The sequence below is a fragment of the Sarcophilus harrisii genome, chromosome 2 (assembly GCF_902635505.1).
Source record: "Sarcophilus harrisii chromosome 2, mSarHar1.11, whole genome shotgun sequence".
NCBI classification, from domain to species: domain Eukaryota; kingdom Metazoa; phylum Chordata; class Mammalia; order Dasyuromorphia; family Dasyuridae; genus Sarcophilus; species Sarcophilus harrisii.
This window is the reverse complement of record NC_045427.1, coordinates 349,563,578-349,578,386: the sequence shown is the minus strand read 5'-3', so window position 1 is coordinate 349,578,386 and position 14,809 is coordinate 349,563,578. Positions and strand designations below refer to the sequence as shown.

The window sequence follows — 14,809 nt, the reverse complement described above, 5'->3', positions numbered from 1 at the left end:
CTTCTCCCACTTCATTGATAAGTGGGAGGAGAAAAGTGAAAAGGGAAGGAGTAAGCTAAATAGAAGGGAATACAGAAATTGCGAGGAAAAGGGGATAAGAAAAGGGGAGGAATTATAAGGTGGAGGGGAGGGATCCTAAAAAGGGAGAGCTGTGAGAAGCAAGTGGTGCTTACAAGTTGAATACTGGGGAGGGGGCTAAGGGGAAAGGAAAGGAGAAAAGCATAAGCTGGGATTAACAAGATAGCAGGTAAGAAATGACCAGTAGGACAAATACAGAGAGGGTTGGCGAAACTTACATGAACTGATGCTGAGCGAAATGAGCAGAACCAGGAGATCATTATATATCTCAACAATGATACTGTATGAGGATGTATTCTGATGGAAGTGGATTTCTTCAACAAACAAAGAGAAGATCTAACTTAGTTTCAATTGATCTAGGATGGACAGAAGCAGCTACACCCAAAGAAAGAACACTAGGAAATTAATGTAAACTGCTTGCATTTTTGTTGTTCTTTCTGGGTTATTTATACCTTCTAAATCCTATTCTCCCTGAGCAACAAGAGAACTGTTCGGTTCTGCACAAATACATTGTATCCAAGATCTACTGTAACCTATTTATCATGTATAGGACTGCTTGCCATCTGGGGGAGAGGGTGGAGGGAGGGAGGGGAAAAATCGGAACAGAAGTGAGTGGAAGAGATAATGTAAAAAATTATCCTGACATGGGTTCTGTCAATAAAAAGTTATTTAAAGTACAACAAACAAACAAACAAACAAAAACAAGATAGCAGGAAATACAGAATTAGTCATTTTAACCATAAATGTGAATGGGGCAAACTCCCCCATAAAGCAGAGGCTGATAGCAGACTGGATTAAAAGCCAGAATCCTACAATTTGTTGTTTACACGAAACACACATGAAGCAGGGCAATACATACAGAGTAAAGGTAAAAGGCTGGAGCAGAATCTACTATACTTCAGGTGAAGTCAAAAAAGCAAGGGTAGCCCTCCTGATCTCAGATCAAGCAAAAGCAAAAATTGATCTAATTAAAAGAAATAAGGAAGGGCACTATATTTTGCTAAAGGGTAGCATAGATAATGAAGCAATATCAATACTAAACATATATGCACCAAGTGGTGTAGCATCTAAATTCTTAAAAGAGAAATTAAGAGAGCTGCAAGAAGAAATAGACAGCAAAACTATAATAGTGGGAGATCTCAACCTTGTGCTCTCAGAAATAGATAAATCAAACCACAAAATAATTAAGAAAGAAGTCAAAGAGATAAATAGAATGCTAGATCTTTGGAGAAAGTTAAATAGATACAGAAAGGAGTACACTTTCTTCTCAGCAGTTCATGGAACTTATACAAAAATTGACCATATATTAGGACAAAGACATCAAAATCAAATACAGAAAGGCAGAAATAGTAAATGCATTCTTTTCAGACCATGATGCAATGAAAATTACGTTCAATAAAAAGCCAGGGGAAAATAGACCAAAAAATAATTGGAAGCTAAATAATCTCATCCTAAAGAATGATTGGGTGAAACAGCAAATCATAGACACAATAATTTCACCCAAGAAAATGACAATAATGAGAAGCCATGCCAAAATGTGTGGGATGCAGCCAAAGCAGTAATAAGAGAAAATTTTATATCTCTAGAGGCCTACTTGCATAGAGAAAGAAAAGGTCAATGAATTGGGTTTGCAACTAAAAATGTTAGAAAAGGAACAAATTAAAAACCCTTAGTCAAACACTAAATTTGAAATTCTAAAAATGAAAGGAGAGATTAATAAAATTTGAAGTAAAAAAACTATTGAATTAATAAATAAAATTAAGAGTTGGTTCTACGAAAAAACCAACAAAATAGATAAACCCTTAGTAAATTGATTATAAAAAGGAAGGAGGAAAATCAAATTGTTATTGTTAAAAATGAAAAGGGAGAATTTGCCACTAGTGAAGAGGAAATTAGAGCAATAATTAGGAGTTACTTTGCCCAACTTTATGCCAATCAATTTCATAATTTAAATGAAATGGAAGAATACCTTAAAAATATAGCTTGCCCATATTAACAGAGGAAGAAGTAAATTGGTTAAACAGTTCCATTTTAGAAAAAGAAATAGAACCAGCTATTAATCAACTCCCTAAGAAAAAATCCCCCAGGACCAGATGGATTTACATGTGAATTCTACCAAACATTTAAAGAACAATTAACTCTAATACTACATAAACTATTTGAAAAAATAGGGATTGAAGAAGTCCTACCAAATTCTTTTATGATATAGAAATGGTACTGATATCTAAAGCAGGTAGGTTGAAAACAGAGAAAGAAAATTATAGACCAATCTCCCTAATGAATATTGATACAAAAATTTTAAATAAAATATTAGCAAAAATATTACAGAAAATCATCCCCAGGATAATACACCAAGAACACGTAGGATTTATACCAGGAATGCAGGGCTGGTTCAATATTAGGAAAAACTATTAGCATAATTGTCTATATCAATAACCAAATTAACAAAAACCATATGCTCATCTCAATAGATGCAGAAAAAGCATTTGATAAAATCCAGCAACCATTCCTATTAAAAACACTAGAGAGTATAGAAATAAATGGATTTTTCCTTAAAATAGTCAGTGGCATCTATTTAAAGCCATGAGTAAGCATCATATATAATGGTGATAAAATCGAACCATTCATAATAACATCAGGAGTGAAACAAGGTTGCCCACTATCACCATTACTATTTAATATTGAATCAGAAATGCTAGCTTTGGCAGTAAGAGAGGAAAAAGAGATTACTGGAATTAAAGTAGGTAATGAAGAAACCAAATTATCACTCTTTGCAGATGATAAGATGTTATATTTAGAGACCTGTAGAGAATCAACTAAAAAACTATTAAACATGATCCACAACTTTAGCAAAGTTGCAGGATACAAAATAAATCCACATAAATCATCAGCATTTTTATACATCACTCACAAAATCCAACAGCAAGAAATACAAAGACAAATTACATTTAAAATAACTGTTGATAGTATAAAATATTTAGGAATCTGCCAAGGGAAAGTCAGAAACTATATGAGCAAAACTACAAAACACTTTCCACACAAATAAAGTCAGACCTAAACAAGTGGAAAAATATCCAGTGCTCTTGGATAGGCCAAGTGAATATAATAAAGATGACAATACTACCTAAACTAATCTATTTATTTAGTGCTATACCAATCAGACTCCCAAGAAACTATTTTAATGACCTAGAAAAAATAACAATTCATCTGGAAGAACAAAAAGGTCCAGAATTTCAAGGGAACTAATGAAAAAAAAAATCAAATGAAGGCTGTATCTGATCTAAAACTATATTATAAAGCAGCAGTCACTAAAACATTTGGTATTGGCTAAGAAATAAGACTAGTTGATCAGGTTAGGTTCACAGGATAAAATAATAACTATAGCAATATAGTGTTTGACAAACTCAAAGATCCCAACTTTTGGAATAAGAATTCACTTTTTGACAAAAAGTGCTGGGAAATCTGGAAATTGGTATGGTAGAAACTAGGCATGGACCCACACTTAACACCGTACACCAAGATAAGATCAAAATGGGTTCATGATTTAGGCATAAACAATGAGGTTATAAATAAATTAGAGGAACCTAGGATAGCTTACTTCTCAAGAGTTGTGGAGGAGGAAGGAATTTGTGACCAAAGAAGAACTAGAGATCATTATTGATCACAAAATAGAAAATTTTGATTATATTAAGTTAAAAAGCTTTTGTACAAACAAAACTTATGTAAACAAGATTAGAAGAGGAGCAATAAACTGAGAAAACATTTTTACAATTACATTTTACATTTACAATCTGATAAAGGCCTCATTTCCAAAATATATAGACAATTGACTCTTACAAGAAATCAAGCATTCTCCAATTGATAAATGGTCAAACAATTTTCAGATGATGAAATTGTTCCAAATCATTATTGATCAGAGAAATGCAAATTTAAGACACCTCTGAGATACCACTACACACCTGTCAGATTGCCTAAGATGACAGGAAAAGAATGATGAATGTTGGAGGGGATGCAGGAAAACTGGGACACTGAGGCATTGTTGGTGGAACTGTGAACGAATCCAATCATTCTGGAGAACAATTTGGAACTAAGCTCAAAAAGTTATCAAACTCTGTGTACCCTTTGATCCAGCAGTGTTACTACTGGGCTTATATCCCAAAGAGATATTAAAGGAGGGAAAGGGACCCACATGTGCAAAAATGTTTGTTGCAGCCCTTTTTGTAGTGGCTAGAAATTGGAAATTGAATGGATATCCATTCAATTGGAGAATAGTTGGGTAAATTGTGGTATATGAATGTTATGGAATATTATTGTTCTGTAAGAAATGACCAGCAGGATGAATACAGAGAGGCTTGGAGAGACTTGCATTGCATCATGCTGAGTGAAATGAGCAGAACAAGGAGATCATTATACACTTCAATAACAATACTATATATGAGTATATATTCTGATGGAAGTGGATATCTTCTGCAATGAGAAGATTCAGTTCAGTTCCAATTGCTCAATGATGGACGGAATCGGCTACACCCAGAAAAAAAACACTGGGAATTGTATGTGGACTACTTCCATTTTTGTTTTTCTTCCCAGGTTATTTTTACCTTCTGAATTCGCTTTGTGCAACAAGAGAACTGTACAGATCTGTACACATATATTGTATTTATGATATACATTAACATGTTAAACATGTATGAAATTGCCTGCCATCTAGGGGAGGGGGTGGAGGGAGGGAAGGGAAAAGTTGGAACAGAAGTGTGAATGGAAGGGTCAGTGTTGAAAAATTACCCTTGCTTATATTCTATCAATAAAAAGCTATAATAAAAAAAGAAAAATCACTGCATAAAAATTAAATATAAAAAAGTTAAAAAATTTAAGGCAGTGGTACTTGCCTTATAATATTTGAAAACTCATTAATATATTTTGGTTGGGAGATGGAGTTTGTTATTTCAGGTTGCTTGCTAGTGACATTTGGGGGGTTTATTGGAAGAACTTTTGAAAAGAAATATTTGACTAATATAGAAAGGAGTTTATTGGTATAGATATAAGTGTGTAGTTGGCTCAGCAGAAAGCTGAGTTTGTATCCTGACTCATTTATTAGAACATTTGATGCAGTATTTTAAATTTTACAAAGCATTTTGTATTATCTCAATTTCGCCTCACCAAAACTGTGGCTATTACAGTTATCTCCATTTTACAAATGAGGAAACTAAGAGTGAGAAATGGAGTGGCCTATCAAAAGTTACCCAGTCATTAATAGAAAGATTGTTGAATCTGGAGGGAAGGACCTGGGTTCAGATCTCATTTTTGTTGCTTATTACTTGTGTGACCCTGGCAAATTCCTTTTCTTCTGTGGGTCATAGTTTCTTTATGTATAAATGAAAAGATTAGACTTCTGGGTGGCCTCAGCCAGGGTTTTCTTGTAGTTTATTTATATCTTGCATTGGAATGAAATGAAGCACTAATAGGTCATTCAGTGTTGATAAAAAGTTTACTAGCTTAGAAAAAAATATACCTTAGCTAGGATACAGGATGTGGCCTTCCCTCACCTTTGTGTGGAAACCATCTTGATTTGCAAGACAGGGTGTGGTACCTAAAGGGCCTATACAGGTGGCTGTTTTTATGCCTTAAGTGAATAGGAAACCATATCAGTACAACTTGAACCTCTCAGGAAGCTGTATCAACAGCTAGGTAACTTGAGCCTTAGCCTCTTGTGCCAATCAAATCTTAGGTTCTTTGGCTTTGAGAATAAAGAACTAGAAAGTGTTAACAGGGAGAAGGAAGAGAGGATCCTGGTCTGTCAGAGATTAAATGATCTCTGGTCCTTTCCAGCTCTAGATCTATAATTCTCTGATGTATTGGAAACTGAATTTGAACTCGGCTCTGCCTTACTTTTGAGTCTAATGTATTGTCTACCACGCTTTGGTATCCTGTGCCTTTACTATACAAGTGAGATTAATTGATCAATAGCATTAAACACCTACTATACAACAGATAGTCTGGGGATACAAAGAAAAATTATAATTATCCTTTCATATTGGACCTTTCCCTATCATGGTTTCACTATATCACAAATTGGCATAAGAAATTTTATGGGAGTTTTTGGGGACTTTTGTGAAAGCCTCAAAAAATACATGAAGGCCAGCTTATGACCAAATACTTAACCCAAATTTTACAATAAGATAATATAAACACATTCCATAAAAGAAGAAGAAATTTGGACTACTTCTGTGGCAATGAAGGGAGGGCTAAAACATTTTATATGAATTTTTCAGATTGTGGGGGTGCCATGTCTATTAACACTCAGGATGTGGATGGTATAACTAAAATCACTCTTGCCCTCTTGCAGCTTATATTATTTTGGGAGAGAAACATGTCCATATAAAAGTATATACAGAGTAAATGTGTGTAAAATGAATAAAAAAACAATTATAAGGTAACTAAATACAAGATAATTTGGGGAAAGGGGAATATGAATGATTGCATGTAGAAGGCAGAAATGAGAATTCTCTGAGGCTCTGCTAAGGAGGGAGTAGAGTGCATCCTGTATATAGTGATTGCATTCTGGCTGTGAACCTGAACTGCATCCTAGTTTTGTTTCTTTTATTGTGGTTGTTTTACCTTTGTGTTGGTGCTACTGTCCTCCATTTTGTCTGTTTATTTTTCTTGTTGGCTTTTGGCTGACTGCCCTGTTTTTTTCTTTTCCTGTCTAGCTGATTCTGACTTCCAGAGCTGACCTCCTTTTCCCCTCAGTAACTCTGATATTCTTAAAGGCTTCTTATCCTGGTTTTGGGTGTTTTCTTTAAAATTTAAAAAATTTTTTTTTTTACTGATGGATAGTAGAAATGATTCAGTTGTTGCCATGTGTCGAATCAGGGCCCAATATGGGGAAAAAAACATGAATAGCTTAAAGTAATAATTAATGTTTTAAAAATGTAGAGCCTATACCGTACTTTTGTTCAGTGATAAGTTGATAAGCTTGATTTAATGTTTAAAAGAAAAGTTTAGTACAATATGATTTTAAAAAATATAAATATATCTAAAAGTGCTAGTTAGCTTTTTGTGTCAAAGATGCTCCTTTAAACTATGTAATTTTAATCATAGTTCCTTACAAAAGACTTAATTTATGTTTTTGTTTTCAGGTTTATTTCTGCAAGAGCACGTTATGAAAGATATAATAGCAATCAGATTCTTTTTTGGTAAGTATTATTAATGGGTGAAAGTGGTGTCTTTTATGTTCTGTTATTAGGATTTTTGGTTTGGTATCAGAACAATTTTGTATGAAGAATTAAAATTAATTAATTTGGTTTTGCATGTTTACTTTTAGATCTGTGTTTTGACAAATTGGTACCAGTTGTCAAAGAATAATCCCATAAGCAAATTAAAAAAATTAGTATTTACATGAATATAATTTTTCAACTACCTAATTTATTTAGGGTGTGGGAACTATTTTATAGCATGGTCTCTCTCCAATTTAATGACATTGGCACACCCATTATTTAGACAGTTGATAAATATCATGATTTTAAAATAGTGCCTACATATCCAAATATTAAATATTCGTGTGTTTGTGTGCATAAATATATAAAAAAACTATATTTTGGGTACAGACATACTTAGACCATCATCAGTAGGAAAAAATCTTAGAGTGTATTTTTCTTTTTGTTAGTGTTATAAAATGACATGACTCTTCATATGTATTTTTCTGGTTTCTTTTGTAATTAGGCCAGAGTTAGTATTTACTATATAACAGAATTTTGTTTGTGGAAAACTAAGTAGTCTACATAGAAGTGGAGTTTTGTGACCTTTAAAAGACTTGTATCCAAAGTGTTCTAACCAGATAAATTAATGAACCTTATCATCAGTTAAATGTAATTTTGAAGAGTTTTGACATCTAGATACTGAAGAAATCTTAATAACATATCCCCCCTGACTAGAAATTTAAAATTTCCTTTAAATTTTCATATTGAGAGCATTTATTGATGAAAACCTTTAATGACTTTCATAAAATTTAAATTCATGTAATATTGAGATTAAATAAATGTGACTAAATATTTCTTTTTTATAGCTCTCAAACCATTGCCAGATGTTGGTATATTCTTCTTTCTGGATCTGTATTTATGAATGACTCTGTAATAATTGCTCCTCAAAGGTATGTTATAAGAGTATTGTTATATTAGATCTCGGGTCAAATAAATCTCTAGTACAATAAGACTATTTTACTTGGTTTTATCATGCTCATCCTTTTTTTTTTTTTTAAAGGAGAAAGTTCTTTAGCATCCATCATGAAAAATACTTGACAAGAGTCAAACTAATTTATATTTCTGATAGCATCAGGTTTAAATTAGAGTAAGGAGTAGAGCTTTTTGTAGAGGCAAGGAACTGAAAACTGAGTGGATGCCTACCAGCTGGGGAATGGCTAAATAAGTTATGGTATATGAATGTAATAGAATATTATTGTTATGTAGGAAATAAGCATTTTTTTGGAAAAACCTGAAGACTTACATGAACTGGCACTGACTGAAGTAAGCAGAACCAAGAGAATATTATACCTAGTAACAAGAAGATTGTGTGATGATCAAGAGTGATGGATTTGGCTCTTCATCAGTGAGGTGATTCAGAGCAATTTTAATAGATTTGGATGGAAAGTGCCCTCTGCATTCAGAGAAAGAACTATGGAGACTGAATATGGATCAAAGCATAGTATTTTCACCTTTTTGTTGTTTTTTTCTTCCTCATGATTTTTCCCCTTTTGATCTGATTTTTCTTGTATAGCATGATGAATACGGAAATATGTTTAGAAGAATTAGCATATGTTTAACTTGTATTCAAATTGCTTGCTGTCTTGGGGAGAGGAGAAATGGGAAAGGAAAGAAGAAAATTTTGGAACACAAGGTTTTGCAAAAGTGAATGTTGAAAACTATCTTTGCATGTATTTGGAAAAATAAAATGCCTAGGGGTTTTTAATCTTGGAACTATGAACTTTGTTTTTTAAGGTTTTGATAATTACATTTCAGTATACTTGTTTTTGTATTTTTTTAGTAATCCTATGCATTTTTTTTTTAATGCATTTAAAATATTTTGAAAAGGGATACATGGGTTCCACTATACTGCCAAAGAGTTCAAGATTAAGAAACTTACCTAGAACAAAATGGTTGTTAGGCCAATCTGTATTTTGAGACTCCATTTGTTGAAGTGCTTGCTCTTATATACATATACATATTCATGTACAATACAGATAGATAGATACATACATATATATGCATATACACACAAAACCACATACATATATATGTATATATATGTTTATACACACACACACACACACACACACACACACACACACACACACATATATAACATTATTTCTGCATTAGCCAAATTCAGATACACACTATAGTTTTGGAAACTTAAGATATGAACAGTGTGTGTTTCTTTTTTTTGTAGAGAGATGGTGAATCACAGGTGTGGAAAATTACATTTGTTATCTAGGCAGCAATTATTCTGCTTGTTTCTCATTGTGTTATAATGTTCATGGCTAAACTTCTTGAGAAAACCATTTAGGATTGAGACCTTAACATGTTCCCTTTTTCTCTCTGAACTCTCTTCATTCTAGCTTCTGATCTTATTATTCAACTGAAATTGCTTTCTCGAAAGTCACCAACAATTTTTTTTTTAATTAAAGTTTTTATTTTTCAGAACCTATTCATAGGCAATTCTGCAACATTATTAGCCCTTGCAAAACCTTGTGCTCCAATTTTCTCCTCCCTTCTCCCACCCTTCTCTCTCCTAGATGGCAAGTAGTCCAATATATGTTAAACATGGTAGAAATAGATGTTAAATCCATTATATGCATACATATTTATACAACTATCTTGTTCTAAAAAAAAAAAATCAAATCAAATCAGAAAAAAAAAGATGAAGAAAATAAAATGCAAGCAAACAACAAAAAGAGTGAGAATGCTATGACTAATAATTTCTTAACAACAGAAATTGAATTTCCTTTTTTCAATCCTAATCCACCGTGACTTATTTGTAGAAAATGTCTACAGCATTAGACACAGTTGACCTCATCCTTCAGGATATTCTTTCCTCACTAGGTTTTCATGTTGTTGTTGTTGTTCTTGATGTTTGTTCTTCATTCTCAAAGAGGACCATGACATCAGGGAGGTGATGCCATGACTTGTAAATGAATTAGATTTCAATGAGGGAGGGCTGGGCAAGGTCACCTGTTTTGCCCTCCAGAGCCTTCTGGGTCGAGTGACCAGATGCATGTCAAGATTACTAGAGATAGCCCTGGATACACTGAGAGACCTTAAGGTCTTTTTAAGCTAAGATCTTCAGCAGGTTTCAATTTGACTGAGGCAACACCCATTCAGTTATTAAAGCTAGGTAGCAAATGAGGCAAAGAATCTCCTCTTTCACCTAGTCCAAAAAAATCTAAAAAAAAAAAAAAAAAAAAAAAAAACGATTGAATGAATGAATCTGGGAGGGTAAGAACCCTCAGGATTTCTGGCCAAAGCAGAAATGACTGTTATTTACATTCAATCTGAGTCAGTTGGAACCTAAACAATGACCAAATGAAGCTTGGCCTAGGACTTATTGGTGGCCAATTAGAATCAGATTGGTTTTGATTTTAAGACTTGATCCTTAAGAAAGAAATCTAGTCAGTAAACCCTAAGAATAACTTGGAGGGTTTAGAGGGCAAAAGAGAAAAAAACCGTTTTTAAGAGCATCTGTAGGAAAGGGCATGATACCCTATGTGGACAGAAGGAGGGGAAAAAGGAGGAGAGCCTTCCAAATGACTAGTTCCAGTTTGTGGGCAAGCTTTATTTACAGAGATGGTTGTTTGTCCTTCCTTCTTGAAGAGGACCATAACATCAGGGAGGTAATGCCATGACATGTGTAAATTGCATTTAAGTGGGGGACGGGGGAGGACTGTGCAAGGTCATCTGAATGACATTATTATCTCTTGGATTTCCTTCTTGTCAGACCTGGATTTGTCAGTCTCTTTTGTTGGTTCTTCATATCATGTCCACTAACCATGAATACCCTAAAGATTCTATCTTTGACCTTGTTCTCTTTTTGTTCTATATTATCTTGCATGTGATCTCATCAGCTCCCACAAGTTCATTTATCATCTTAATGCAGATGTTTATCATGTCCCTATATCCCCATGTCTATAGCCAGTCTAGTCTCTCCTGAGCTAAATCATATATTTCCAACTGCCTTTTGACATCTTGAACTGTGTGACCTGTAGACATGTCAATCTCAACATGCCTAAAGCAGAGTTTATTATTGTTAAGAATTCTGCCATCCTTTCAGTCACTTGTTGTCATCCTTCACTCTTTCCTTTCACTTATACACAGTTCTAATCCACTGCCAGATTTTCTCATTTCCGCTTTCATAGTATCCTCTTTTTTTCTTAGTTTCCTCTGTTCATAAAACCTCAAGTCAGGTCCTCTTAGAGTCCTCTTCTTTGGACTAGCTTTCTAATTGATTTTCTGCCTTAAGTTTTTGCCTATTCCATTTGACTTATTTTTCTAAAGTACCAATTTAACCATGTCAAGCCCATGATCTCCAGTGGCAACTCTAAAATGAAATATAAAGTCCATTGTTATTTAAAGGTCTTTATAATTTGGACCCCTTCCTTTTTTCCCAGTCTACTTATGTCTTTTTCCTGGTCTTTGAGCATGATACTATTATTTCATGTCACTTTATCTTTGTCATGGTTACTTTGCAGGAAGATCTCTCTCTCTTTTCAACTTTCATCTCCTGACTTCTCTGGCATCCTCAAGTTTCAAATCCCACCTTCAAGAAATTTGTCCGAATCTATGTTATTATTGCCGATATGTTCTCCTTTCAGATTACCTTCATGAATTCTGTGTTTGTGTAGGTTTGTGTGTATGTGTATATGTATCTGACTATCCTTTAGAATCAGAGTCATTTGCATGTTGTCTCTTATCATTAGAATATATACCATTCAAAGGCATGGATTTGTTTTTGCCTTTCTTTGTATCTCTAGCTCTTACCATAGTGCTTAGTACATGGTAAGTATTTTGACTGACTGATTACACTGTTTTTCTAAAAAATAAGAGAGTTCTTAGAGTATGGGTGGTTATTGGGAGGTGATATTGGTATGAAAAAAATGACACCAATAAAACATTAAAAAATTAACATGCTCTCCATTTGGGGAGAAGAGAAACTAATCTAGAAGATTAACTGCATATGTTAGCTCTGGATCAATATAAAACACTCTCATCTTTGGAACCTCTATTTATAGTATAAAAGGATTGAAGTTTAATGACCTTGTAGGAACCCAGAAGCTTGTATAGGTTGAGTAGCATCAAGCAGAAAGAAGCAAGATTATTAGATGAATAGGTAGATCTTTCTGAGGTAAGTTAGGCAATGATAGTTGAAGAGCTAAACATAGGGAAGATTTCTTAGCATCAGTTTATCAAACCCTAAAGATTTTTTTAAATTTTGGACTATGAGAGTCCTAGAAGTATATTTACTTTTGGTATCATAAATTTCACCTTTAAAAAAAATTACCTTTACAGTAAAGTAGTTTCTAGATCTTGTTGGTGTTAGAACAAAGAGGAGCTGAGTTGGACAGAATCCTGATATTTTAAAAAATATTTTTATTTTCCCAGTTATATGTAAAAATGATTTTTTAACATTTGTTTTTAAATTTTGCAGTTCAATTTTCTCCTGTCTCTCCATACCTCCTATTGAAAAGGCCCATGTGAAGTGCAAAACATTTCCATAAAATCATGTTGCAAAAGAAAAATAAATTTCCCCCTCCCCACCCAAACCCTCAAGAAAACCACTGTTCTTTCTCTGGATTTGGATAGCATTTTTCATCTTAAGTCCTTCAGAGTAGTTTTGGATCATTATATTGCTGAGAATAGTAAAGCCATTCACAGTTGATCATCCCACAGCTTTGCTGTTATTATGTACACAGTAAATTTCACTTTGCTTAATCTTGTGGTAGACTTTCCTTTTTTGATAGTGATCTACTCACTATTTCTTAGAGAACAATAATGTTCCTTTGTAATCACATGCTACAGTTTATTCAGCCATTCCCCAATTGATAAACATCCCCCCAATTTTCAATTCTTAACTCTGAGAAAAGAGCTGCTATAAATATTTTTATAATAGTAGGAAGAACCTTAATATTTAAAGCTAGACATGATATTAGCAATTTTAGAAATGTGCAGTCCAATTTTTGTAAATGGAAAAATGGCAATCTAGGGGGAAAAGGAATTTGCCTCGATGATAGCTACTGTTAAGGCTGGATTAAAATCTCTCTACTTAACTCATCACTGTATATCATGCTCCTGTATACCAAAGCTTTATAAACTGGGTTGTGTCCCTATATGGGATTGCATAACTTAATGTGGAGGTCATGAAATTATGATTTATTATCACTAAATGTTTGATTTGTATACATATTTTATATACCTACATATCCATGGTTTTGTAAAAAAAAATTTTTTTTGGCAAAAAAATTTTGTGAGTAGAAAAAGTTTTAAGCCCTGCTGTATATCATGTAGCTTTAATGTCACTCTTCTGGTAAGTGAGAGAGCAGTGCAGCTCCCACTTCTATAATGCTAGCTTTGTTCAGTGATCCAAATTTTGTTTTGTTTATTTATTTCATGTCCAATTTGTTGCTTATTAGATACTTTTTTTTGGGGGGGGCAGTTGAGGCATTTGAAGTCAAATGACTTGCCCAGGGTCACATAGCTAGGAAGTCTTAAGTATCTGAGGCCAGATTTGAACTCAGGTCTGGGCCTCTATCTTACTAGAAACTTTTAAAGGTAATTAAAGGTAAAGCTTGTGCTATATGTTACATAATAGGAGCAAAACAATAATTGAAACTAATATTTTGAATGAAGTTGTGGTTTGGGGTTTTTTGTGAGTTACGTATGCCATTGTCCTTTCCTGTTGGCATCATTTTTTTTTCTTTTTCTTTTTGGCATCATTTCTAACATTTGATAAGAGGTATTTAGCTGTTCAATTCCTTCATTTTTTGTAAAACTGATAATTCATTACTTAGAGAAAATGAGGATATTAGATGTATCACAAAAAACCTAAAAGTTGAAATGTTCACTTTGTCGGATTTAAAAAAAAAAACTTTAAGAAGCTTTAAAAGCTTTGACAAATGTAAGGAAAAATTGTAATTGTGTCCAAAAAAAGTTAAATGCATATAAAGGATGTCAATTTTTACAAGTTGGTGTTTAATATTGTTGGAAACAAAATTCTGAACTCCAAATAAGGGTGCAGTAGGTGAACAACCTCAGGAAGAGTGAAGCAGTTTAAATTTTTAATGCAGTTCTTCAGAAAGTGAGTGTAAAACTTCAAAATGAGCTTGTACACAATTTTCAGGAGTAAAAGCATATAGTGAGTTTTTTTTTTTCTTTTAATAGTGTTTTATTTTTCCAAATATATGCAAGCATGGTTTCAGTATTCACTTTTAAAACTTGGTATTCCAAGTTTTTCTCCCTCTCCTTCTTTTGTCTCCCTCCTCAAGACAACAAGCAATCAAATGTAGCTTAAACATGCATACTATTATATTCATCATGCTGTTCCAAAAAAAAAAAAAAAAAAATCAGATCAAAAGTGGAAAAAACATGAGAAACAGGAAAAAACAACAAGCAAAAAACACAAACAATAACAACAAAAAGGTGAAAATACTGTTCTTTGATCTATATTTAATTTCTTTCTGTTTTTTTGT

At 33.3% G+C, this 14,809-nt stretch overlaps 1 protein-coding gene across 19 annotated transcripts in view; it reads left to right on the top strand.

The window, feature by feature from the left end:
• RAPGEF6 (Rap guanine nucleotide exchange factor 6) overlaps window positions 1-14,809 on the top strand; it is a 242,046-nt gene that overhangs the window by 43,571 nt on the left and 183,666 nt on the right. For all 19 annotated transcript variants that reach the window (XM_031953075.1, XM_031953069.1, XM_031953077.1 and 16 more), the window contains 2 exons: window positions 7,215-7,271; window positions 8,141-8,224. In XM_031953075.1, coding sequence (XP_031808935.1) covers window positions 7,215-7,271; window positions 8,141-8,224 — 141 coding nt within the window. The remainder of the gene's footprint in view (window positions 1-7,214; window positions 7,272-8,140; window positions 8,225-14,809) is intronic.